Source organism: Lipomyces doorenjongii (genome assembly GCF_038497915.1).
Source record: "Lipomyces doorenjongii strain NRRL Y-27504 unplaced genomic scaffold V1508scaffold_49, whole genome shotgun sequence".
In the NCBI taxonomy this organism is placed as follows: domain Eukaryota; kingdom Fungi; phylum Ascomycota; class Lipomycetes; order Lipomycetales; family Lipomycetaceae; genus Lipomyces; species Lipomyces doorenjongii.
The window spans coordinates 64047-88632 of NW_027118116.1; the positions used below are offsets into that span (position 1 = coordinate 64047).

A 24586-nucleotide genomic window follows, 5' to 3' on the forward strand; every position below is an offset into this window, starting at 1 on the left:
GATGCCTCATCGCTTATGCTGCTCATTATCCCTGCGAGTATGTCTGGTAAAAGTACACAAATTTCAACGCTCCATCCGGACCTCCAGAGATGATCCTTCTAAACTCCAATTTTCGATGGAGTTCCGTTGATATCATGGTGGATGAACAATGAGAATGGAATGTGCACAATCCGTCAATTTCTAAATATTCGTCTTATATACATGCCTACAAATATACAATATACATAGCCTGTACAAGATAGTAAGCAGCTCCACTCATTCTTCACCGCCTATGAATTTGATGCGATATATTTCAGACATAGATTTCGATACCACCGGAAATGCAGACCATGGGCAGATGCAGTAACAAACGTCGCATATTAACCGCGGTATCTTTCAAAGAAATAGACGTAGGCGAACTTCTTCATTTCATCAACTTCTCCGCCTCTCACGACTTTCTCATCATTGAAAAGGACCCAGTCACTGTCATTCGCCGCATCATTAGGCTGCTTTCCGATTGTTTTCTTAATAAATGTAACATAGTGACCGGCATGGACACTAGCCCCCTTGTGACAAATAAGACTATGCAACTTGAAAAGGGCTGGCATTAAGGTATCACCAGCAGTCACTTCCCTATGTTCGTTTTGAGCCTCAGGAGTAGACCCGTCATCATCAGGATGACTAAATAACCATTCCACTGCCCGTTCCATATCGCCTCCAGTCTCTTTGAGAGACTTCTTCGCCTGAAGCGAAGTGAAGCCCATATCTGCGAGCAAGGCAACACTACCTTCAGATACTTCCACATTCGAGCCTACTTTTCCAAGGTTTAAAGGATCGTCAATATCAGGATCCTCCATGTGCTGGAAGAGCCAATTCATGGCGGCGTCAGGATCAGAATTTCCAGTGTTATAGAGAGCTTTCTCACATCGAGTCGATGGAAACCCCATTTCTTCCAGCATGGACAAAATTCCTCCATTGGGAACGAATTCGTCGTCAGAAGTAGGGGAGGTCTGGGGAAGCAGCTCCTCTCCAGGCTGAAGCCCAGTCGAAAAGTAATCGTCTAGAGAAAATGGCTCGTCGGGAACAACAACCGGGATATCTGTCAATCGTAAATACGCCTTGAACTAAAAAATTGCTCGAATTTGTCTCAACCATACCTAATTTTGTGGGCACCCAATTGACGAGCTCAAAACGTCTTGCGTTGACAACTAGAACCTCTGGGAAAGTCTTAAAAGCAGTCCGTGTCACTGCCCCATCCTTAGAACCACAAGCTTGACAACTGTACTCCAACCTCTCAGATTGAGTAAAGCGATCCAGGCACTCTTTTAAAGAGACACTCACGAAACCTTGATTATCATTTGAAGATCCCATTGGCAACCTCTCAACAGGCACTGGTACTGATATGTTGTCTTGCACATCTGTCTTGTAATTCACTTTTTTGCATCCGAGACACTGTAACCTCTGCTCCGAAACGAAACTGAAAACCTTTGTGGGGTCTGCATCATGCGTCTGATGCGATGCACGACGAATCGTCTGTATCATGTAGAGAAGAAATTCAAAAGCATCTTGTTGACGCATGGTGGAGAACTCGACATGGTTTTTGCCCACAAGCGCTTTGAACATAGATGGAGCAATACCTTTCGGGTATGGAGACTCCAGCTGCTCTTCTCCAGTAGGTGGAAGGGAGTATCTGCCAGAGAGTAAACCATCCGCAAGCTTTCTTAACTGTGTCTCCAGATCATTGGCAGGATCAAGCGTTAAGGGCAGATCACCATTTGGATAGTAATATCTATCAATTCAGTAAGCTAGGGACACATTCCAATCAAAAATATCTGGTACCTTTCTTGAAATGTAGGTAGAGAAAAAAGACACTGAACAACGGATGCTAAGTAACAGGAATTGCCAAGATTTTTTAATCCAGTGAATCCTGGCCCGAATAGTGGCTGGAGTTCCTCGCCGCTCTCGTTGGTCATGCTGAACTCCCATTTCATGTTGTGCTCAAGTTGCTGGCAACCTAGGTAAGCGCAATCCTCATCTAACCATAGATCCTATGAACCTTACCAATTCGACCAAGCTCTTCTCTACCTTCTGACGTTCAGATATATTAATACCCCAATGCCTAAGATGTTCAGCTAGGTTAGGATCCAGCCGCTCCTCATTGCACAGGTAGCAATAAACATCTATATTTTTGACTAAGTCAGATTCCTGCCGCACTATCGCATCACAGCACACCTACCAGCAGTTCCATCCGGTGTAATACTGCCAAGCTTCACTGAAACAGGATGCAATGTCTGCTCGAAATGAGTAAGGCCATGGCTATTTCCACCTACTCCACCAAATTGCTGACGCCCACAGCCTAAGTTACCACATTTCAAACAAAGCCACAAATTTTTCTTCAAGTCACACTGCGAACAATATGCCAGTTCTAAAAGCATATCTTAGCGCCAACATCCTGATAGATGACTTATTATCAGCGTACCTTGATCGGCCAAGACTTTAGCTTCATCTTGGTCGAGGACGAGAGTATGCTCACATGGTAAGATCTCTTCTTCCCAGGCTTTTACCTCAGACTGCTTGGTCGAAGAGAGTGCAGTCAAGACACCATTTACCACTTCGGCTATCTATAAATCGTTAGGCGAGAACTAGAACTATAACAAATATTCTAACCTACATCAGGCGTTGCTATATCTAGCTCGAGGCCATTACATGCAAGGCATTTAACACGAGTCGTAGTGTCGTAATAGTCCGCCTCAATTTCGCCAGGAATCGACAACTTCAGGATCTTAGCTGGAGATTCCTCGCGCTACATACTCATAGAACGTTAGATTTGAACACAAATTTTATCGAACACATACGTACTACTTTTTTTGGTTTTGGTTTTCGTTTGATATTCAGAACAATTGGGTGTTGACTGAGGCGATAGTGCTGGAAAGAGTGATTGCGGTCAGGCGAGTCGCAGCCACCATTGAAGCATGATAAGCACACATCAATACCCCACGATTGATCCTATAGACATCATTAGTAACCGACTTGCTCAAAGGCACTTCACATTGGGAAGTACACTTACAGGTGTATCAAAACATTGAGTACAATCATCCTTATGGACTTGTTGACCCGCCGTAGGTGGACGTAGCGTAATGCCGGTAACGTGAGGGCAACTCATATCGCTGAATAAAATTAAAGTACACTATTATAAATATTATCAACACCAAATGCTTGGATTTGTTTGTCAATGCTAGACCTAAGCGGATATACGCTGGTTTGGCTTCATCTTACATTGTGCCCTTTGGAACTTGATCGTAAATCCGGGGACTGTGGCACCCGCACGTCATAATACGCTACCAGCGTTGACGATAACGTACACTATGCAAACATTAACCAACAGTATCTAACTATACAAAAAAGGGGATTCTAAATTAAATATAAAATTCAAAACTGCTCTTACCTACGCTTACTTATAGTTTAATGTCAGAAAATGATTAGCGAGATTTCGGGGGTTAGGGTTGAGTACCAAACCCTGCTATATAGGGATATTGAGCGCATGTGTCAACACTGGTTATGGGTTGTATAGTGTAGTGGCTATCACACCAGATTTTGACTATTAGTGAAGATTTCTGGTAACCCCGGTTCGATCCCGGGTACGACCTTGCGATTTTTTTTATATAGCCACTTAGTATTAGTACCCACGGAGTATTAGTATTACTTACACTGTTTTTAGCGCTGATACATGTATTCTGTAGAAGACTTGAATGGAATTTTAGCGGATGTGGTGAAGTAAATTAAAGGCGTTATGACCGCAATTTCTTGGGCAAGTGGAAGTTCCAACGCGCGTTCGCGACGCGCCTAAATTAAATCAGGAACATCTAATTCCCAGTTTCTAAATTGCAACTGCAATTCAACTCGCTCACCCATCTCGTATAGTAGCAAACATGTCTATCGTATCACTTTTGGGAATTAATGTTTTAAATAATCCGGCGCCGTTTACTGCATCGTACGAATTTGAGATAACATTCGAGTGTTTAGAACCACTGAAGGAAGGTATGTCAACTTGCCTTCTGATCATATGCTAGAAGCAATTGTTGACGACTGTACTAGATCTCGAATGGAAGCTTACATATGTGGGATCATCGTCATCGTCTGTTAAACAAGTTTGCATTTCATGCCTGTGATTAGTCTGTCTAACGACTGTTTTGATCAGATTTGAACATGATCAACTGCTTGACTCCATACTCGTCGGACCAGTCCCTGTGGGTATCAACAAATTCCTCTTCACAGCCGATCCTCCATCGCCGGAATTGATCCCTGCAGCAGAGCTAGTTAGTGTGACAGTAATGTTACTCACTTGCTCGTACAATGGGCAAGAATTTGTTCGTGTGGGATATTATGTGAATAATGAGTATGATACTGAGGAGCTGCGAGAGAATCCTCCGAGCAAAGTCCAAATCGACCATGTTGTTCGAAATGTTCTTGCTGAGAAACCACGAGTCACAAGGTTTAATATAGAGTGGTACATAGAGGCTAGATTATATAAATTGAGGGATCCTGCTAATGAGATTGAACAGGGATAGGGACACAAAAACGGAACCGCAGGAGGCACCACAAGATCCTGAGGAGGACGATGTCTTATAGAGAAGTGGTTGAGACTGGCGACGAGTAGTTGGTACGTTAATGTCCCAATTATTTTCGGTTTTTATGAAATTTCCGGCCATTTTTGTAAACTAGATTGTATAACATTAAAAGTGCATGCTAGAATACGACAGGAAAATTTCTTGCACGCAATCAATCCTGCAACACCTGAACTGTCTACAATACTAATCCCAACAGCATCTTTATTTACCCGCGCAGGGGCTTCCCTTTCCACTGCGCAGACGATCTAACATACAAATCCATATTCCAGTTTTTCCAAACCTTCTTGCCGTACAAACTTCTCATAACTGATTCTCTGTTGGCCAACAGCTCTTGAGCAATCCGCTCTCTATAATGATTCAATCCAGTTGATGTAACATTACATGCATCAACCGCTCTTGAAGCTCCCACACTACATGCCAAAGATCCGAAGTGTCCCATAAAATCGTTTAGCAGTTTTCGTCTTGTTGGAACAGCTAAATCGCTCTTAGATAAAATCGTTTCCACAACATGCGAGAAGATGGTATTCTCGGTGAACTGCAATTTCGTCTCAAGAGGGAATGCAATGAAACTAGATGACTGTCAGCATCCTCGTCAGGCATTAGAAACTTCGTCGAACTCGCCTTTCTACAATTGCGTCCGAAAGCTGAGGAATAGTTTTTAATAAGTTCTCGACCAGTATCGAACGCTGCTTTAGACTATCGTTTGCACCGCTTCGCTGTCTCGCACTTACGTTCTCGAAGCTGCCGATATCCAAGAGCGCCAATAGGATATTGTCCGCACCACTGCATAAGCCAGTGACCTTCTCTACAACATCGGTTTCAAGTGATCCATGCTGCGATTTAGCAACAATGATATTGTTGAGTAACACAATATTTTGCACTGGCCTCCGTTAAATCACTTGCACTTACACTTTAGACATAAACAAGACTTACGGGATAAATCGGTCACTTCGTCCAATAATCTGGCGCTGAACTTCGCAGCGGATTTCGTGTTCAATCGCTGCATAAGTGCTTTCACTGCAAAGTTAAAGCCCTTGGCTTTGCAAATAATGTGCAGTCGAGGTGTAAAAAATGACATATATAAATACTCCACAAATGATAACGGACAAGAATAGAGCATCTTCTCCAAGAAATGAGATCCGACAGGGTTTGACAATAAGTTCTCGAGAAAAGAGACCGACATGAAATCAGGTTCTCCTTCATTCGTAGGAAATATTATAGAAAGTATGTTGCAGCGAAGCAAATCATCCTCTAGCTCAATCAAGAGCTGCAACACAGGACTTGATACCGGATCCAGGGCCATTTTCCGGCCCCCTTCTAATGTAATCCCACTGACCATAGTATGTAGAACGTCTTCAATAAATTGATTAAGAACAGCTGGCCAGTCGGATCTACGATAATGACGCGTGGCCGGATCGTCGACTTTCTTCTGTCCACCGAGTGACTTCTTCCCACTGAGTATTGACGAACCACTTGTCACTACAAGCTCCTTGCCGGTGCATAAAATTAAGAATGATCTGAAAACATGTGAACCGTAAGGATGAAGTGCGATTTTTGGGATATCGTTACGAATTTCTGCAAAGAAATCACAAACAGCACTTGTTACTGGAGCATTCTCTGTGTCAATTGTAGCCACTTCTAATAGTCCTGGAGTCTGCTCGACCTCGGAGGCAATAAATGCTCGCGAGCAATTTAATAAAGTCTCTAAGCAATGCGATGAAAATCGTTGGGTTGAAAGCTCCGAAAACCTAACATAACGTCAGCTTTCTATAGCAACCTACCGAGCTCAGTACATATGTAATAAATACCTAGTAGAGTACGCTTTATAAATGTCGAGTAACTTGTCCTTCGGAGCTGCGAGTAGTAGTCGCTCAAAAAGTTTGGATCCAGTGGGATCTGTCGACACCTTTAATTCGATGTCGTTGACTTCCGACCACAAAGCTTCATAGAACTGCTCTCTTTCTTCCAAGGGAACCACGTCATTAGCATTCTGAGATGTGTATAATCAAATCTCTATCAAATCGCGTATACCTTCATCGGACGTAAACGTGTTTGAAGTTATGATTCCTTCCGCTTCCTTAAAATAATCGATCTGCGTACTATCTAGTAATCCATAGAATGCCTGCTGCCCCACCGCTGGAAGACAAATTAGTTAGCAATCATATCCCTGCACATACACATTTCCACAAACTACTGGACTTTCATACCATGTTGCACTTCTTCGTCTTGATAATATTGCTTCTCTTCTGGGTTTGAGTCTAGCTCAGGCTCTGGCAGAGACTTCTCATATGGCTTCTGATGCAACCTTCGACCCCTCTTTTTCTGTTCTCTCGGCATGTTCGGCGTCTATAGCAAGCTAACACTAGCAACGTTCAATATGCGCCTAAGAGTTCGACAAGTTTTCTCCGGTTGCGATCACAAGGTTACCCCTGAAAAAAATTGGCTACTTGAATGGAAATTATCCTCCCTAACCCTACCTACTTAGTTTTGGTATCAGGCGTTCTTATTTCCACTGTAGGGAACCATTAAAAAGAACTAATACATTATATCTCATAAAGCTCCTCATATACCTTCGCGCCAAACTTTTTGCCCCACTTTGAACATTCGCTTACCAGCTTCCTGCTACCACAAGATATAACCCACATTCCAGGCCATTCAATGCCGGACACGGCATCCACATTATCCCTGAACGCTCTTAACTCCTTCTCAATGTTCATACGCTCATAATTTAAGTTTATATTCCCCTGCTTTATGAAGTCCTCACCATCACCAGCGAACTCGAACTCACTGTTATGACTCGAAGACAGATCGGTAGACGCATCGTCGACACCGTGCAAGCTGTTTCCACCCGAAGAGTCCCCTAACTGTGTATCACATATTTCTTGTAGTAAGAACGTGTCATCAATCTCGGCCACGCCTTCTGGACTGATGAACACGTCTACATCTTCTAGGCCGAGAATTTTCAGTAGAATAAGATCTTTCTTCGTTCGCGTAGCCCACAGCAACTTGACTTTCGCATTTATCCGTCTCAACGAGGTAACAATCGGTGCTGCAAATGAAATGCCAACGCCACCAGAAATAACTGCTATTCTTCGCGATGTTTGAGGGTTCTGATTCATGTCCACGAAAAATTCATATGTCGGCGATGGGTACGGACCGTATATTATATATTGGTCATTATCTTCCAAGTGAAATTTCTTGCCGGGCTTAACAATTAGCCGAACACTCTCTTCGTCCGACGCTAGACTAGCTATAGTATATGGATGCGATGCGGCAATGAACCAGAACGGCGACATTAGACGTGTTGGCGCAATCCGGACATGTGCTCCGGGCGAAAAGTATTTTGGGAATAGATTTCGAGGCAAAGTGATGATCTGAGTATGTGTGCTGATTCTTCGCACGCCTAACCTTACATACTTACCAAGAAAGTGTCGCTGAACAAACTGACCCACAAGAAATGCTACTAGATAGAACAGGATCAACCATATTTTCGGGCGCGCATGATATGCCAGAATTGGGACGCACGCCCAGGCGAACACATAATGTGTTTTGTAGAAAAGCTCATGATTGTGATTTCTGAAATAGGAAATTGAGACTACAAGTGCCAAAAGAAAGCTGGTGGCTGCCAGTACACCTAATAAGTTGACCCACTCGAAGAACTGTGCCAGTTTGCCGACTTGTGCCCAGTAATTGATGTAGAGGACGCCATGTAGTGTCGATAAGAGGACTATGATCCGCGCGAGCCAGATATGTAGCGGCAGCAAGCGCAGATAAGATTCTCGAGGAATAGGAGACGGACGAAGGGAGAGGAAATACAAAGAAGGCATTGTAGCGACGGCGACTCTAAAACACTTGTTAGGTCTCATAACATATTCTATATCTCGCAGCTATAGCTAACCTTCCCAATCGCTTTGTAATGTATAAATAATCATCGTGCGTCTCCGCCAGCGATAATAGTGCAAGAATAAATGCACATAGACAAACCGAGAGCCAGAGCGGCAAGGGCTTGTGTACGGGAAGCGGTAGACGATCGATAGTAATCGCGCGAATACCTATCAGGACGAGCACAATAAATGACGCGATCAGTGTTCTATTACCATACTTATGCGTGATTGTACGGCGAAGAAATTTTGCCTCCTCTGAAGGAGTGAGATCTATAGAGAACATGGTCTTTTGCGAGGACTCATCTAAGGCAATGTCTACTCAAGGGAGGGACTTGCTGCACGGATGGAAACTGGTTTAGAAGTTGATCTCTTAGCAGACAGTGAAGAAGCCTTTGTGACACTCAAGACGTCAGCACCGACCGACCAAGACAGTTTTCCTTGATGCGCTTGGGTCATTTGGACGACACCTACAGTTATGGGACCGACCGGCCACTGGAACGTCCGTCCGACGAATATGGCGGGCAAGCTCACCCATGTTTTCAATGTAGTGGCTCAACTACTCAGATCTTAATCTCGATAACGCCACGTGGCTTATCAGATCCCCCCTAATATTTTATCATCAACAGTTTTTCGTATGATATTTCCGCTAGTAAGTATCAACCTTACTGACTGAAGTTGCGGTTGCGAATGTCAACTAACAAGTAAAGACTCTTGATTGTCAAATTGGTATTCTACCATTTCGGACGGCCGTATACGTTCCAGGACACAGCATCCACTACAGTAGTCTCCAGACTCCAAGAGTTTAGTAAATATATTCATCTACTGGTCGAGAGTCTGCTATGATTCATATCTAATGCCTCAGGTTGCGAAATGTGAAAAGATGACCTTATATGGAACTTTGAGGCAGATAGTTAGCAATCGTAATATATTGCTATTAAGAGAACTACTACAAGACTTCATATTGGACAATTATCCAACAACAATCTATGAACCATCCACTCAACAAACAATATTTGGACTGCCTCCTTACTTTTTCTCTTTTGATGTGTAGAAAGCTGCAAACTGCTCCTTATACTCAGGTCTCCATCTGCTCAACGGCTGGCGGGGGGTGATCAAATCGCCCATAGTCCACTCCATTCTGATCTTATCCATTTCGATAGTGGTTTCGTTATCCGGGCACAAAATGTAAAAATCACACTTCTCTATGCCTTTGTCCAAGTAGTCCGCAACCTGATCAGGAGTCCATGCACCAGCAGGTTTCTTGGCGGCAGTCCCTTCGTCGTAGAAGCCAGGAATACCATCAGAACTTATACCAGTGAAGGTCCAGCCGGGAACTAGAAGGTGGACAGTCACACGCTCATCTTTTAATTCATACGACAACTGCTCGGCAAGATATCGGATGGCAGCCTTCGACGCGTTGTAGCATGGATTTCCGGGAGGATTGGTAATTCCCTGCTTAGATCCGGTCACGACGATTCTGGTGACTTTGTTACCAGACTTGGCCTGCTCGCGCAATGTGGGCAAGAAAGCATGGACACCGTTGATAACACCGAACATGTTGACATCGAAAAGTTTTCGCATGCCTTCGGGGTTGCCCCACCAGCCACCCTGTTCCTCAGGCATTTTGTAGTTGCCGCCAATGCCCGCATTGAGGACCACCATGTCTAGACTGGAAAACTTGGCCATTGCCGCATCCTTCAATTTGACAAGCTCCGAGGCCTGAGTAACATCGGTTTCGTGGGAAAGAATCTCAGTGGATGGGAAGAGGGACTGAAGGTAGGAAGTGGTCGACTTCAATAGATCAGAGGCTGAGTCTGCCAGGACCAAATTGTAGCCTTTCGAGGCATAGAGCTTGGCAATGGCAGCGCCGATGCCGCTAGCAGATCCAGTGATTGCAATAGTAGGTGCCATACTGAATGAGTAGTCAGTTCCGTGGAATGCGAGTAATGATGATAATCTTGAATGGAAAGTGAGAAAATTTGATCCAATTTATGAGGGATTTTAATTGGTTATCTCCGTAATTGTTTGGAAATGTGAAGTCAACCTTCAGCCGCACTACTCACCCAACTAAGTAAAGATATGGCCACAGATCCACAGTGACTGGTTCCATACCTTCATGCTTACTAGTTTATGTAGCTACTCTAAATATCTACAAAAGTATAAGAGTCGTAGTTAAAGAGGTCAAATTACCTTAAATATGTTTTCTAATGACCAATGGCTGATATTCCACCGCCTTTTGAACTTAATATTATAATATGACTTTCATCACTATGATCCTTACAACCTGACTGGAGCACCCTCATAAGGACGCTCAGCCTGGGGTGTCAGTCTAAACGCATGACGGCTCGAACCAGCGCCTGACCAATCCACCAACGCAGAATGCACACTTCTTCTGTTATCCCAAACAACAACCGTACCAGGCTCCCATGAGACACGAACCTGGATATCCGCGCTCTTAGCCAGAAGGTCATACAAGAATCCCAGAATCGCATCCGATTCCTCCCGCTTCAAACCCTTGATATAGCGCGAAAATTGCTGGTTGACGTAGAGTGCCTTCCTCTTCGTAACGGGATGCTCCCGAATCAATGGATGGAAGTTCTCGACGGGCTCACGACGAACTACACCTCCTGCATTTCTGGCTGCATCCGCTTGTGCAACACCGGAATGAAGTACTTCTAGCCCATGGAGTCGTTGTTGGAATTTCTCAGAAAGCCTGTTGTACGCTTCTTGCGTGTCAGCGAAGATGGTGTCGCCACCACTCTCAGGTCCATCAAGGATAGCGAGGAAGGTCGTACCGGGAGGCTGCTTCTCGTATGTGACATCAGAGTGCCAGGCAACCGATGACACGTGATCCTTGAAGAATGTATTTTCCGCTGCAGCCTCAGTCTTCGATCTGTAGACAAGATGGACTTCAGGGTGGCCCCGAGGAGCGCCAGAGGTAGGATGGATGTGGTTGCGACCGAAGTGGGATGAGTACTCGAGAAGCCAGTCGATGGGTTTATCCCTCAAATCTTGCTCCCTGAACACGACCACTCCGCGCTTGGCAACGAAAAAAGAAAGCTCATCCTTACCCTCGGAGGTCAATTCGGACAACTGGACCCCGCTCACCTCAGTGCCAAATTTGGGCGTAAGGCTTTTGACTCTCAGGTCTGCGTTGACCTTGGAGAACAGATTTGGGAGGGCGGGATCGGCTCGGAGACCTGAGTCGGAGAACTCGACCTCTGTTAGAGGCCCGTAGGACTCATTTGGGTCCCAAACAGGAAGGAAATGTGGATAGGAGGACTATAAGAATTTAGCTCACTTCTTTTGAAGTTGCAGTTGTCCGGCACCATACGTCAGTGTCCTCGCCAGCTAAACCGAGGAGACCGTTGGCATCGCGAGAGTAAATTTTAGCCTTGTCGCCGTGGAAGGATGATGCATCAATAGATTGAATGCTCTGGATCTGAGTGGTAGACATTATGGGTTATAAAATTATATAATCTGAAGACAAACTAGAAGTAAGGACAGAGAGGACGAGGGCTAAGCTGGGCTTTATAGACAAAAACATAGCAGACAGCAGACTGTCACAGGCAATTGCGTGCGCCGCCACCCAATTGACTATATATTCGCTGGGTGCAAGCGGAATTGCGCGATGCCAACAAGGTAAGGGAATTGCTTCCCACACATCAAGACTTCAGAAATAAACCTCAACCGCAAGTCCACGCAAATAGGTAATATGCGTTCAGTACAGTTTAATCCAGCCTTAGTTATCACTAGCAAAACAGCGTATCACCGTCGTTGCTATGGCTCCTCGTAGAGTGGGGGTATTGGCATCCCCCTGGTGTTCTGACGTGACTACTGCACCGGGTTGCGACATCTGCCGTCAACATAGATTAGCCACACACATTGGGTTAGGGGACATTTCAACAAGCTCAGCTAACGGCGGTGTTCCAAAATGTACCCAGCAGATTTTAGATTGAATCGATTGCCGCTTTGTCTAGCGCTACAATATTTCATCGGTTTCGCACGACATGCGCGATCAGTCGTATAATAGGGAAATGGTGTGGCAAAGTGCTTTGGCGCGCATTCAGTCTTAAGAGTCAAAAACATTTTGGGTACAATTAATATGTTTATTCGGTGTATAATACAATCACGCTTCATAATCCGGCTTCTGACTGGAATATGTGACAGGTGCGAGCCCTGGCGGAAGCTTTGGCTGGAGATCAATCGTGCTTTCATCCGTGTCACCACCCTCACCACTGACACTTAATTGTTCCTTCTTTAAATTTTCGCGAGCTTCATTGATAATCTTCCTCTTATTCGCCAACGCTAGCTTGGCGTTCTGTACACTATGTGCCTCATCACCTATTGGTCGCGGGCGACCCCATGTTACTCGCAGTGGACAACCATTTATGACCACAGTTATCCCAGTCGCTGCAGCCGCCGCTTCTGCAGCTTCCCGGGTATTATAGTTGACAAAGGCGCACCGTGATCTATGCGAGCAAACCAATGACTTCAACGGCCCAAATTGCGAGAAGTAGTTTCTTAACATGTGTTCTGGCAAGTCGTCCTCGATGCCGGTTAGGAATAGTGACATAATCTTTGGATCTTTCGGGACAGTCAAAGGCTTCCCCAGTGAGGGTAGCTTTGACACTAACTTAGCAACACTGGACTTCCCACTGGACACACCCACAATGGTACCGCGCGGCACTTTTGAGATCTTTCCACCTTGCCCCGAGTCCGTATACTTCTCAACATTGCTCTTAGCATAATATGGCTGTGAAGAAGCAAGCTTCTGCAATAGTAACTTGCCGGCTTCCTCCGCTTGGGATTGATTCTCATAGAATTGCCCTTCTTCTCCCTCCTCTTTTAACCGCTCCTCAATATTCTGTGCCACAAATTGCTTTGAAATAATGTTTTGCGGCTCTGTTGTAGTTAAGGCCATACTTCTACCCGCGCCAGGCGTCGCACCGACCATCTTCAGCGCAGCATCACGGATCGCTATAGGTAATCCAAACGATAAATCTAGCATACAGCTCTGGCAACAATTCTTCTGTCTGGCGCAGGTGAGACATATTGTCGTTTTCTTGTGACGACCGCCAGATTCTTCCGGCAGCCATCGAAATACTGTGAATGGTCGAGTGCAGATCTTGCATTCTTCTCCATGTCGCTCACGGGTCATACGAGTAAACGGATTCGGACCGAGACAGCGTTCGCATACGGAGGGAATGTCTGTATCCTCCCAGGTCGATTTATTGATGTCAGCTCTAAACGTAATTTGTTAGCTACCGGAGCTTTGCTTAAATTTCACTTATGCATATTGTACTTACTTTGGTGGCATCTCCGATGTATGTGTTGGTGATAAATATAATAACGAATATTGATAAACTCAAACAAAGTCAGTAGGATTAAGCACCTGAATATATGAACTGCGATGGAGGTATATAACTGGCGATGGCGATATTCCCTTGCTTCTGAGAAATAATGATACCTGACGGGGATGTGGCTTAGAAATCACGAATGTGGCGCAACTAGTGGCGTTAGATTTTGATCTCGTAAGGATTCACGTGACTTTCTCTTATTCATTCATATGGTCAGGGTATTTTCGGACACGCCAACGCCAGGGTCAGGGCATTGTTCTCTCCAACAACGTGTTTTGATGTCGCGTCGTAATCATTGAGGAACAGAGGATCAGATTGATCACAAAACTGACTCTAGCACCAACAGTACTTTGCTATTTTGTGGTGGTGACTCACGACTGGGGTAAAACATGGTGAACGACCTGTATAATAACTTTCTGGCTACTCGAATAGTTCACGGTCAGGAGGCGGTAAGTGCAGCTCATATTGCCCACTTCCGTCCATATATTTGATCTAACGCATTGAGAACAGATCACGTATCGGCTTCTCTCTCGGGAGTTGAAAGTCCACACGGCGCTGGCTAAACGATATCTTTTCGCGTTTCATGCTTCCTCACTGTCACTCTACCCCCACAAAGTCCACGCGACGTACATTATTTCCGGTCAGAAATGTCCAGCGACAACGATATCTGGTGACGTCCTTATGAGCGACATTAGTTCACCGCCCAGTACACAACTCGACACTGATGTGGCTCTTGAAGACGAAATCGTTCAAACAACATTTGAACTTGTTCCGGAGGAAGAACTCGAGGAAGCGAAATCCACGTTTCGAAAGATCGATTGTATCCACGTGTACTCGCTTGAACCAATACGCTTACCAAAAGATTTTATTACGCTTGCGGAATGCGGGCGGAGAGTTAGAGATATTGATTTGGACCAAGACCCAGAGGCAATTAGTAAAACTTATGGTGTCATTTCAGAACCGTCTGCGAAGAGGCAGCAACTTGGCCAAGTTGCATATGTGCAGCCCAAATCAGCAGTGAAGAATGTCCAACCCAAGTCTAAGCCACCACATCCGAAGCCTGAAATAAAGCAGGAGTTGTCTTTGTCAACGAAACGGCGACCACTGTCTAAACCTAGCAGCAAGTCGTCACCGTTCCCTGTGGGCGCGACGCAGAATCCCGACCGACCCACTACCAATGAAGATGAAACCAGCAGTGACAATATTAAGAAAGAGAAGTTGGAATCAACACCACCCAAGGAAACTACGTTGCCAGTTATGAAGTCAGGCACAACCCAGTCTGCCGTAATGAAGAAGTCCAAGTCCACAATTCCAGTTTCTCGATCATCATCTCAAGTATCTCAAGAACTGCAGACTATGTTTTCCTCGTCAGAAGACGAGAATGATGGCGACGAAGAAGAAGAAGAAGAAGAAGAACAAGAGAAGTCTGTTACAGTGGGAACCGAAACGCCAAAAGATGTAATTGGAGCTATACATGAAAGTTTCATTTCCGATGATATTGATCTCAGCATCGATATCACTAATGTCAAATCTGAGGATATCGAGATGGAAACTGCGCCACCTCTGGAAGAGCCAGGTGAGCAGGTTGCCGACATATCTCCGAAGAAAGGTGCCCATCGTCGGGGGCGTCGTAAAGTCACCAAGGCGATTCATACCAAGGATGCTAATGGATTTTTGACTACCAAGTACGAGGAAGTATGGGAATCGTATTCAGAGAGTGATGAGGAGACCATCAATTTGTCCAAGCCTGCCTCGACACGATCATCAACCCCTATAAAAATGTCGTCCAGCCCTGCGCCGACGAAGGAGAAAGATGTAGCTGGTAAGAAGGAAAATGGCCGCAAAAAGAAACAGGCTGGCGGAGGGCAAAGTTCGCTAATGAGCTTTTGGAATAAATAGAGTGTAAGATATGTGTTGGGTCGAATATGTAATATCTCATCTAGACATGGAGTGTTTAGATGGAATAGGGCATGGTCGTAGCGCAGTACAGTGTCTTGTATTCAATGCTAATGATATTATCGTCTAACATACATCTTTACATCTTTGCGCAGCTTCTATGGGGCCAATCTCTCGATCTTCCACTGGCTCGCCTCATTTTCTCTCGTGTAACTAAAGCGATCATGTACTCGATTGTCCCGACCCTGCCAGAACTCGATCTCTTCGGGTACAATTCTCATACCACCCCAACCTTCCGGTAAAGGAATATCTTCGACGTCCTTAAACTTCTCCCGAGTCTCTTGAACATATTGCTCAAGCTCTTCTCGTGACTTGACAATCTGACTCTGTGGACTAGCATGCGCACCGATCTGGCTCTCACGCGGTCGAGTTCTGAAGTACGCAAGACTCTCTTCGGGTGTGACGAACTCTGTACGGCCTTCGACTCGAACCTGGCGCTCCAGCACTTTCCAAAAAAAAGTGATCGCGGCACGTGGGTTCGATTTTACATCAAAGGCTTTCTTGGACGTTTGCCAGTTCGAATAGACAATGAACCCTCGTCTGTCAAGTTCCTTAAACAAGACTATACGGGCAGATACCCGACCGGAAGGTAGTGACGCCGTAGACAGTGTACATGATTCTGCCAATGGTTCGCCGGATTCGAGCGCTTGGCTGTACCAGGTATTAAACTGACTTAGCGGATTGGGTTGCAGTGACGACCGAGAGAGGCTGTATTTTGTATACTGTTTCGTAGCAGGTGCGACTGAATTATTAACTATTAGCAAGAGAGAGGATATAAATAAACAACAAAATATGGGACATGCTCAACATGGTAAACCGTTGTGTATTGTCATGTGGACTTACAAATGAATCTTTCTTTGTTCATGTTGTTGCAGTATAATGCTACTTTGCTGGTCGTGGACACGAGAATGTCTATACAGTAAGATAACGTCTATAAAAGGCAAGCAGGGTCTAGTTAAATGCACCAAGCACGTCTAGGACGAGAAGACCAGGAAGTTCAGGCAAGAGAATTGCAAGCTGTAGAATTGGACTAATACAGAGCTGTGGCGGTGAGTTGATTTTTAAGTTTCGAGACCCGGCCACTGCAGAAGTCCCGAGGTTGCCCTGACAGAGGTTGAAGAGCTCCCGGGAAGCGGACACGGCGAAGCACCTATTTGTCCCCGCAATTTCCGCAGAATTAGAACGAGTTAGTGATCTCTAGGTAGCATATGAGTTCGCACGACGTCGCAGCTGCCGAGACTGCTGCGCTTCCGTCTCAGACGCGCTATCGCCACCAGCGAGTGACTTTCGTTCCAGAAGCACAACAAGAGGAGACAGTCACTACAGCAGTTTCGAGGCAAGATCAGGGAAAAACTATTTCGTCGTTTTATTCTTCTCTTGTCGGCATATCTACGACAACTAACACTGCAGGTTCGTCTGCGGCATCGGCCTTGAGCAAATCGCCGGAAACTAACCCCGAAAGGACTTCAATCTCAAGTCAACTCACGCTTCCACATCTCAAACCACCCATCACGCGCCTACCAGTCGACGAGAATAACGCTGGACATCGCTATCTTGTTCGATACGGCTGGCGGCCCTTACAGAGGGAGGGTCTGGGCCAGAAGGGACGCGAAGGACGTCGAGTCCCATTGACAACCGAGCTACGACCAGACAACGTTGGGGTTGGGGCTAAGATAACAAAGAACAAGACGGCTCAGAAGGAGGACAATAAACCAAAGAAAACCACGAAAGGAAAAAGAAAAGCTCAAGCGAAGGAGGCTCGTTTGCGAGATCGTGTTGAGACCAAGAGACTCTACAATGAGATCATGCGATGACAAAGATACGGGTCTTGTACTGAGCTGTGCGAGTTAGGGTATTGACCGCTGTCCAGCTCATCGACGCCGCAGCTCGCGATGAGTCCACGATTAATCGCGGAGATCCAGAGTGTACTTAGCACACTGCAGTCATCAGCAATATTGGTTCGACTCTAGAGGTTGCTGTTGGAAAATAATTGGGGATACATGCGTAATGCATCATCGAGGGGGTTCGCCCGGCCGCACAAGCATCCGTCCGATTAGCACCGCATCATCGTTATCTACCGCAGCTACTGGTAGTCACTTTGCGGAAAAACCGCTCAGATCCACATCGCAATCGCCCACCCGATTGACTTCCCGTAGCAATCGATCTGGTGGTAGGCGGTCTCGCGCTACGATATTCATGATGATTGCACTGATTATATTTCTCGTGTTGGGATCACTAACCCTTCGATCAAATGCCGTGCAGGAGCCATGGGCGTTGCGGGATGCATCATGCCCTGATTACACGTCGTACTCTACCAGGCGTCATGGTCCACTATCAACAGGTGAGAAATTAAGGCATTGTGTTTGGTTTGCTCAAGACTAACAATGTGTATAGGCGCTCTTAGACTGCCATATCAGCGACCGGTACTAGAGTGCCGGACATTTCGGTCAGCAGAGGTAGAAAGAGTGATCAATGATCTCAAAGACAAATTTGTTGATACAGATATCTCTCGATTGTTTGAAAACTGCTTTCCAAATACATTAGACACTACCGTGCGATGGCACTTACCGGGCCGTGCCCCACAATCGTTTATTGTGACAGGAGACATCAATGCGGAATGGATCCGGGATTCCACAAATCAACTGTCGGCGTATCTTTCGCTTCTGAAGAGTGATGCACCACTCCGACAATTGGCTCTGGGTGCAATTCACACGCAGGCAGAATTTTTGAGTTACTCGCCGTACTGCAACGCGTTTCAGCCGCCAACCCAATCGAGGATAAAGCCATCGTCGAACGAGCAGAGTGACGTTGTCAATCCTGCATACGATCCAGCATTAGTTTTTGAATGCAAATACGAATTAGACTCCTTGGCATCCTTCCTAGACTTGGCAAACAAGTATTTCGAAGCAACGGGTGATTCGTCCTTCGTCAATAGAGATCCTTATTTCATGGAAGCGATTCGCAATCTTCTCATGGTATTAGACGAGCAGGCATTGACAACGTACGACGAGGATGGAAATGATATTCGATCACGATATACGTTTCAGCGACACACGACCAGTGGCACTGAAACTCTAGCTCTTCGTGGTTCGGGACATCCTACAAACGGAAACACGTCTTTGATACGTTCAGCATTCCGACCGTCGGATGATGCCACGATCTTACAGTTTTTCATCCCAGCAAATGCGTTTATGGCGATGCAGTTGCAGAAAGCTAAGAAGCTATTTGTATCGGCAGGATTAAATGACCTTGCAAATGATTTATATTCCAGAGGCGAAACCATAGAAAAGGCTGTATGGGAGCATGGCGTTTATGAGCATAAGATATTTGGCAAGGTATTTGCATACGAAGTGGATGGATATGGTGGCATAATCAACATGGATGATGCAAACCTTCCTTCTCTTCTGTCTCTGCCGCTTATGGGCTTCGTTGACGCATCCAACGATGTTTACCAAAATACCAGACGAATGCTGCTCTCGAAGAATGGTAATCCCTACTTCCTCCGAGGACCGGACTTCGCCGGTATTGGCGGGCCACATATCGGCGTACGCTATGCGTGGCCTATGTCATTATTGGTCCTGATTCGAACTTCGAATGACGATGCCGAGATCAAGTCGGCATTGGAACTGGTGAAGCGTACGACAGGAGGGCTCGGTTTGATGCATGAGAGTGTTAATGTGCGCCACTCAGCTGATTACACACGACCCTGGTTTGCATGGTGTAACTCTGAATTTGGCAAGACAATTCTTGATCTGGCGGCTCGAAAGCCACATTTACTTTTCGGTGAAGGGGCGGAAGCATATTTGCCTTGATTGATTTAATTACGGGATTAGCAATGAGTGTTGTGTAATGGTCGTAGTAATTAGTATATTAATTTTTATAGACCTGCAATGTACTGGTGGTGCGATATAGTTTTGACTTCATTGAATGTTACCATATTGCTAAGAAAACGTGTCACTCGCAATCTTTTATTCATATAAGACGTTGTAAATGACGTAAACATTGCCAAGGTTACATCCTCAGCCGTAGTTTAAATTCGCAAACATCGCGGAGATTGGAAAACAACGCGAGCACAATGGAGATTGTGACTAAGGTTTCTCCAGAGGGCCGCACGCCGAGCCAAAATTTCTGGCCAGGCACCGAACCAATGTAGAAATACTGGATATCTAAATGCACTGTTGCTTTCCATGTCGGCTGATGTGATATGTAATCGTCATGGTCAATTATGGCGGCACCCCACCGGTCGACGGGCAAAGGACAGGTTTCTCGGAATCCAGGGGGAAGAGCGCCGGTATGCTGGTGGTCAAGTGAGATTTTCCGTGCCCATCCAGGACGGTATGAGTATCGTTAACGCGTCAGATATTTTTAAAATTTTGGAGCTTGACAAGGAGAAGTTGGGCACACGCTATTACTCTATCTCTCAGCCTTCACTTGAACAGGTCCATGATGTTGTAGAGGAAGGATATTGATAAATCGGCATAGAGTTATTCTGTGATGTGACGGGTGGCATCGTTGAGTACGCATGAGTTAGACGAGTAGGTAACCATGTCCAATGTAATACCGTTGGTGTTATAATAATAGATATGTGTATGATGTATGATCAGTATGTTTTTGCGGTGCACGATTTTTGTGAAGTTTCTGTTTTGCATATCATGGAGGAGTAATTGAGTGGATATAACGATTTATGCGTGATATGGTAATGTATTCAATCGGTTAGCTCGAGGAAACTAAATGCTAAGGAAAAATAGATATCAATCGACCATACCCGTACCAACATATTGTACACTCACTACGTGAATAGAAAAGTAAAATATTATAACGCCAAACCGCAGCAAATATTCATGCAAAATAACAGCGACGTCGGTCTAATACACCTTTCGTAGTGCCCAGCCGCCGCCAAACCCGCGCGCGAGGGTGAGGAACATCAAGCAGACAATGTAGCAGGAGCCGCAGTACGCTATCAAGCCATCGTACCGACCATTCTGGGCTTTTAAGATTGCACCAGCGATAGGCACGCCCGTGAGAGTACCGAGACTGGCGAATGAGAATGTAGTGCCATACCGTTTTCCATATTCTCTCATATCGGAGATTTGAGCGAGGCAGACAGGGGTGAGAGAGATTCCTGAACCGGAAGCGAAGCCGAAACAAACCAAGTACGCGATCATGACGCCCGTCTTGGTGCCCTCGACAGCAGCCGAGACCATCCAGAGTGACAGAGAGAATACGGCACACATGAATATCGTCGCGATCATAGTGTTGAATCTGCCGAATCTGTCGGCGACGTATCCGGGAAGCCATCTGCCGAAGACTGACGCACCGTTCAAGATCGCAATCATCTGGTATGCAAAACTGGTGTCAACACCTTTGTATAGCGCAAAAGATGTGAAATACGTCTGAGGAATCTGCAAGGCCCACTCGATCATAAAAGTCGCACAGGCGGTAGCCGCGAATCGTCGGTCCTTGAAAGCCGAGAGATCGATAGTCGCGCCCGATGCCTTGTTGGGCGGGAATCGCGTGCGAAGGCAAAGAACCGCAAGCGTTGACGTAACTAGACAGATAAATGCCACGATTCTCAAAGTCCAGCCAAATCCGACTTTGGGAATCAGGGCGCGGACTAGGATAGGGAAGATAACGCCGCCAAAGCCACCACCGGTGGTCGCGATACCGGTAGCAAGACCCCGACGGACATTGAACCACTGGTTTGTGGCCGCGATTGAGGGAGTGAACACCAGCGAGCATGAGATGCCGCCCAGGATGGAGAAGCTCAGGAAGAATTGATAATACTCGCTGCCGAGACTGAAGAGTATGATAGAAAGAACGAATCCGATCGAGCCAGGAATGAGTAGTGGCTTGAGACCGTACGCGTCAAAAATCGGACCTAGATCGATCAGCTACTAAAACACAGAAGACGCTATCAAGAGTGACTTACCAATCTGGACACCACAGAAGAAGAACAGGAATGAAAAGACAGAGAATATCCACGAAATGTCGCCTTCAGTATAATGTGAAAGCTGGTTTTCGCTGAGATATGCCTGGAAAATACCAACTGAGTTCCAGATACCAAAGCTGCCGAGCATGGCGCACCAAGATCCAAAGACGACAGACCAAGCCTTGATTCCGCCGTCGGGATAGTCGATGTCATCGTAGAACTTCTGATCTTCTTGCCGTTCCAGCTTCTCGTCTGTAATTGGATCGTTGAGGGTCGGCTCAGTTCGCTGTGTATGTCCTGAATCGATACTCGATGAGTCTGGGGAAGTAGTCATTGTAACAAATGTGTATGTTGAAACCAGATGCTAAAGTCGTCCCAACTGGCACAAACAGGGTCTCATATAGACATGCTTTCAGCGGAATACTATGCGGCGCGGCGCTTAAGCCAAACTGTGTCGATTGCGCAGATAGAAATCGACGACCTTATGCCGCGGCCCACCGGCCCGCAGCAGCTGTTTGCAGGCAGGTTGGGGATCAAGATGCTTGCACTGTGTAGGTTTTGCCAGTAGCAGTATAGCAAGGCACCTTATTCCTGTGCGGCGCGGTTCGGCGCAGGGACCACATACATTTCCTCTTTCGGCGGGCCGCCGGGGCCCTGCGTCGTCGCAACTCTGTGCAACGAACACCCGCAGCAGATCCGACCAAAGCAGACACCCTAACCTTGCATTTCCGGGCAAGGCTTTACCCGATTGGTGGCATCGCCTCCGCTGGAGGCAACTGCTAAAGAGCGTCGCCGACCCTAGTCCTCCTGGCTTCCGCCGGCCTTCGCCGCGCGTCGATGAATTGAATGTCATTATTGACGCGCAATCCCTCATTTGAGTTCTTGTTGGAATCAGCCGCCGTAGGGAACCAGCCCCTGGTCTTTGTCTACTTGTCACGCGTGTGACATGACGTAAGTCTGCGCATGGGTTTTTTTTGCTGGCTGTACTCGCGGCATTGCTAGCAAGTGGATGTCTTGGACAGCATAAACTGTCACAGATTCGTTTCGGAGAAGTATCAGTGATATTGTTAGCTTATTCTTGGTACTTACCCTGTTTCTTGGGATGCAGTAGTACTACTTACTCTAGGATTCTCGAACCGTATTTCTCGCAAGTCACGAACAGATCGAGGCAAGCCACCCGGATACAGCGCGATGACTCTACTGCGGCAAAATATAACGCAAACATTCCCTGATGTCCACCGGATCGAAGTATTTTGGCCGTAACCCGCACTCTCGTCTGTCACTGAGGTGGATCTCAATTACAGCTGGCTGACTCGGGCCAAAATCGACCAGAATAGAACATAATCAGATAGCAGCAGATCATCCTAATTCGTTCAATCTGCAAAATATCTTTGGCAGATTGAATAAGAATATGGGATATCACTGTATTGTAATTAAATAAAGCTGCTTAAAGTTGCTGGATAGTACACACAAATTTGTCGGCATCCAGAGAGAGGTTTACTTCGTAGTACAGTCAAACCTCGCTATAACGATACTCGACCCTCTATATAGCTATAAAATCCGGTGCCGTAATTCAAAAAAATTTGAATGTTATAACGATTGCCGTCCTAAACATGTTTAGTGGCCCCTAAGCAGATACGAGGTAGCTGTAAACATTACATAGGATTAACGGGATTCTACTGTACTACAATTCACTGTACGCGGAACTCTCTCGTTAAGTCATATATTGTGTTGGCGCATTTAATACCCGCGAAGACTTCCGCCCCGGAATAGAATACTGATCGGCGACCAACCGAGAATCCTCGGCCAAAAAGCAGACAACGTAAGTGAGCGAAAACCAGAGGAAGCGTGCATTCACCCTGAATTACGTAGAAGAAGATGTATGTCCGAAACTTTTGCAATGGGTTTCGACTCTGTACTTGATTCGCTGTAGCGATATTGAAGATGTGCGTATAGAAGTTCCATTGAGCTTCGAAACCCACATATAGATCGAATCGTCTACTGTCGGACGTACTAATGAAGAGAAGATTCATGTCGAGGATGTGGATCACGAGCATCACTGCGAAAGAGGTACACATGTAGATTGTACTGAGGCGGACTTCTTTAGCAATCAATTTCTGTTTAATGGCGGCAACTTTTCGAAGTATTCCTCTCGGCCACCGAGTGATTGAGACGGTACTTGTAAACAGTGGATCCAACAAGGTTAGGCCTAATTGAGTCCTGCCATGGAGGTAATCGGATTTTGTCGGAGATTGGCAAGATTGATTGGCCTGCAGGTTAGGGCTATGGCTCTGTTCGGTGGTTCTAGAATGCTGGATTCCGACATCTTCCGCGACCCGAGTCAACGTCATGACGATACGAACGTGCACATTAAGACCAGAAGTTGAGTATAAATAAAAGAACATATTCTGTTACTGGGAAGTGGGAAAACGGATTACTATGGCTAAGACAAATGAGAATGTATAGAAGAAGTAGAAATAAGAACGCAGGAGGAGGGTAAACAGCCTCGGATCCGTTTCACCGGCGGAGTGAGCTGAAGTGAGCATTTCCAGGGCAGTTTTCAGTATTAAATAACAAAACATGTACGTAGTTGATGTAAACAACTAAATATTTTGACTAATGAACACAGAAATGGGAATAATAGAGTTGTTCGTTTCCGACACGTCTGGAGCAGTTGTCAGCGGGCAGCCCATCGGGGAACCATCGGATAACAACGCCTTGACGCCTGGTAATATGGTTAATGTGTTTGTGGACTATTCGCACAATTCTGTCAGTTATAAGGCGCAGTGGAGAGGGCATTTTGGTCGCTGACATGCAAGATGACCTCATTCAACCGATTTTTTTTCGTGT

General features: G+C 45.9%; 14 protein-coding genes and 1 non-coding gene across 15 annotated transcripts; 6 read left to right on the forward strand and 9 right to left on the reverse strand.

The window, feature by feature from the left end:
- Positions 1-165: 165 nt before the first annotated feature.
- On the reverse strand, positions 166-3406 carry V1508DRAFT_422366 (uncharacterized protein). Its single transcript, XM_066941015.1, has 10 exons — positions 3256-3406; positions 3047-3166; positions 2839-2985; positions 2651-2782; positions 2459-2600; positions 2216-2404; positions 2041-2159; positions 1819-1985; positions 1137-1768; positions 166-1078 (listed from the first exon to the last, which is right to left on the reverse strand). The coding sequence occupies exons 2-10, from the start codon at positions 3140-3142 to the stop codon at positions 360-362; spliced, it is 2343 nt and encodes a 780-aa protein (XP_066794206.1). The 5' UTR covers positions 3143-3166; positions 3256-3406; the 3' UTR covers positions 166-359.
- A 134-nt stretch (positions 3407-3540) lies between these two features.
- V1508DRAFT_t74 lies at positions 3541-3626 on the forward strand. Its single transcript has one exon. It is a non-coding gene; the product is annotated as a tRNA-Gln (tRNA).
- Positions 3627-3793: 167 nt separating this feature from the next.
- Positions 3794-4772, forward strand: V1508DRAFT_422367 (anti-silence-domain-containing protein). Its single transcript, XM_066941016.1, has 4 exons — positions 3794-4017; positions 4075-4114; positions 4178-4486; positions 4542-4772. The coding sequence occupies exons 1-4, from the start codon at positions 3909-3911 to the stop codon at positions 4606-4608; spliced, it is 525 nt and encodes a 174-aa protein (XP_066794207.1). The 5' UTR covers positions 3794-3908; the 3' UTR covers positions 4609-4772.
- V1508DRAFT_374298 (armadillo-type protein) lies at positions 4719-7012 on the reverse strand. The gene is made up of 6 exons (XM_066937549.1): positions 6815-7012; positions 6639-6743; positions 6416-6569; positions 5541-6355; positions 5229-5487; positions 4719-5176 (listed from the first exon to the last, which is right to left on the reverse strand). Exons 1-6 carry the CDS (start codon positions 6942-6944, stop codon positions 4813-4815), a joined length of 1827 nt encoding a protein of 608 aa, XP_066794208.1. The 5' UTR covers positions 6945-7012; the 3' UTR covers positions 4719-4812.
- Positions 7013-7115: 103 nt separating this feature from the next.
- On the reverse strand, positions 7116-9017 carry V1508DRAFT_374299 (uncharacterized protein). The gene is made up of 2 exons (XM_066937550.1): positions 8506-9017; positions 7116-8450 (listed from the first exon to the last, which is right to left on the reverse strand). Exons 1-2 carry the CDS (start codon positions 8772-8774, stop codon positions 7151-7153), a joined length of 1569 nt encoding a protein of 522 aa, XP_066794209.1. The 5' UTR covers positions 8775-9017; the 3' UTR covers positions 7116-7150.
- Positions 9018-9398: 381 nt separating this feature from the next.
- On the reverse strand, positions 9399-10482 carry V1508DRAFT_422375 (uncharacterized protein). Its single transcript, XM_066941017.1, has one exon. The coding sequence runs from the start codon at positions 10400-10402 to the stop codon at positions 9518-9520; it is 885 nt and encodes a 294-aa protein (XP_066794210.1). The 5' UTR covers positions 10403-10482; the 3' UTR covers positions 9399-9517.
- Positions 10483-10506: 24 nt separating this feature from the next.
- Positions 10507-12321, reverse strand: V1508DRAFT_374307 (uncharacterized protein). Its single transcript, XM_066937551.1, has 2 exons — positions 11826-12321; positions 10507-11773 (listed from the first exon to the last, which is right to left on the reverse strand). Exons 1-2 carry the CDS (start codon positions 11946-11948, stop codon positions 10769-10771), a joined length of 1128 nt encoding a protein of 375 aa, XP_066794211.1. The 5' UTR covers positions 11949-12321; the 3' UTR covers positions 10507-10768.
- A 242-nt stretch (positions 12322-12563) lies between these two features.
- Positions 12564-13962, reverse strand: V1508DRAFT_422380 (uncharacterized protein). Its single transcript, XM_066941018.1, has 2 exons — positions 13801-13962; positions 12564-13737 (listed from the first exon to the last, which is right to left on the reverse strand). Exons 1-2 carry the CDS (start codon positions 13809-13811, stop codon positions 12621-12623), a joined length of 1128 nt encoding a protein of 375 aa, XP_066794212.1. The 5' UTR covers positions 13812-13962; the 3' UTR covers positions 12564-12620.
- Positions 13963-14131: 169 nt separating this feature from the next.
- On the forward strand, positions 14132-15881 carry V1508DRAFT_422381 (DNA polymerase subunit Cdc27). Its single transcript, XM_066941019.1, has 2 exons — positions 14132-14300; positions 14362-15881. The coding sequence occupies exons 1-2, from the start codon at positions 14241-14243 to the stop codon at positions 15748-15750; spliced, it is 1449 nt and encodes a 482-aa protein (XP_066794213.1). The 5' UTR covers positions 14132-14240; the 3' UTR covers positions 15751-15881.
- V1508DRAFT_422382 (uncharacterized protein) lies at positions 15830-16912 on the reverse strand. Its single transcript, XM_066941020.1, has 2 exons — positions 16651-16912; positions 15830-16549 (listed from the first exon to the last, which is right to left on the reverse strand). The coding sequence occupies exons 1-2, from the start codon at positions 16670-16672 to the stop codon at positions 15906-15908; spliced, it is 666 nt and encodes a 221-aa protein (XP_066794214.1). The 5' UTR covers positions 16673-16912; the 3' UTR covers positions 15830-15905.
- On the forward strand, positions 16896-17717 carry V1508DRAFT_215623 (uncharacterized protein). Its single transcript, XM_066936251.1, has one exon. The coding sequence runs from the start codon at positions 17016-17018 to the stop codon at positions 17619-17621; it is 606 nt and encodes a 201-aa protein (XP_066794215.1). The 5' UTR covers positions 16896-17015; the 3' UTR covers positions 17622-17717.
- Positions 17718-18006: 289 nt separating this feature from the next.
- Positions 18007-19619, forward strand: V1508DRAFT_358357 (uncharacterized protein; the record flags this gene model as incomplete). Its single annotated transcript, XM_066937059.1, has 2 exons — positions 18007-18148; positions 18202-19619. The coding sequence occupies 2 exons, from the start codon at positions 18007-18009 to the stop codon at positions 19617-19619; spliced, it is 1560 nt and encodes a 519-aa protein (XP_066794216.1).
- A 243-nt stretch (positions 19620-19862) lies between these two features.
- On the forward strand, positions 19863-20598 carry V1508DRAFT_422388 (uncharacterized protein). The gene has a single exon (XM_066941021.1). It carries the CDS (start codon positions 19995-19997, stop codon positions 20274-20276), a length of 282 nt encoding a protein of 93 aa, XP_066794217.1. The 5' UTR covers positions 19863-19994; the 3' UTR covers positions 20277-20598.
- Positions 20599-20672: 74 nt separating this feature from the next.
- On the reverse strand, positions 20673-22070 carry V1508DRAFT_399098 (major facilitator superfamily domain-containing protein; the record flags this gene model as incomplete). Its single annotated transcript, XM_066938244.1, has 2 exons — positions 20673-21685; positions 21737-22070. The coding sequence occupies 2 exons, from the start codon at positions 22068-22070 to the stop codon at positions 20673-20675; spliced, it is 1347 nt and encodes a 448-aa protein (XP_066794218.1).
- Positions 22071-23244: 1174 nt separating this feature from the next.
- Positions 23245-24471, reverse strand: V1508DRAFT_422393 (uncharacterized protein). Its single transcript, XM_066941022.1, has 2 exons — positions 23396-24471; positions 23245-23343 (listed from the first exon to the last, which is right to left on the reverse strand). The coding sequence occupies exon 1, from the start codon at positions 24139-24141 to the stop codon at positions 23428-23430; it is 714 nt and encodes a 237-aa protein (XP_066794219.1). The 5' UTR covers positions 24142-24471; the 3' UTR covers positions 23245-23343; positions 23396-23427.
- Positions 24472-24586: the final 115 nt, after the last annotated feature.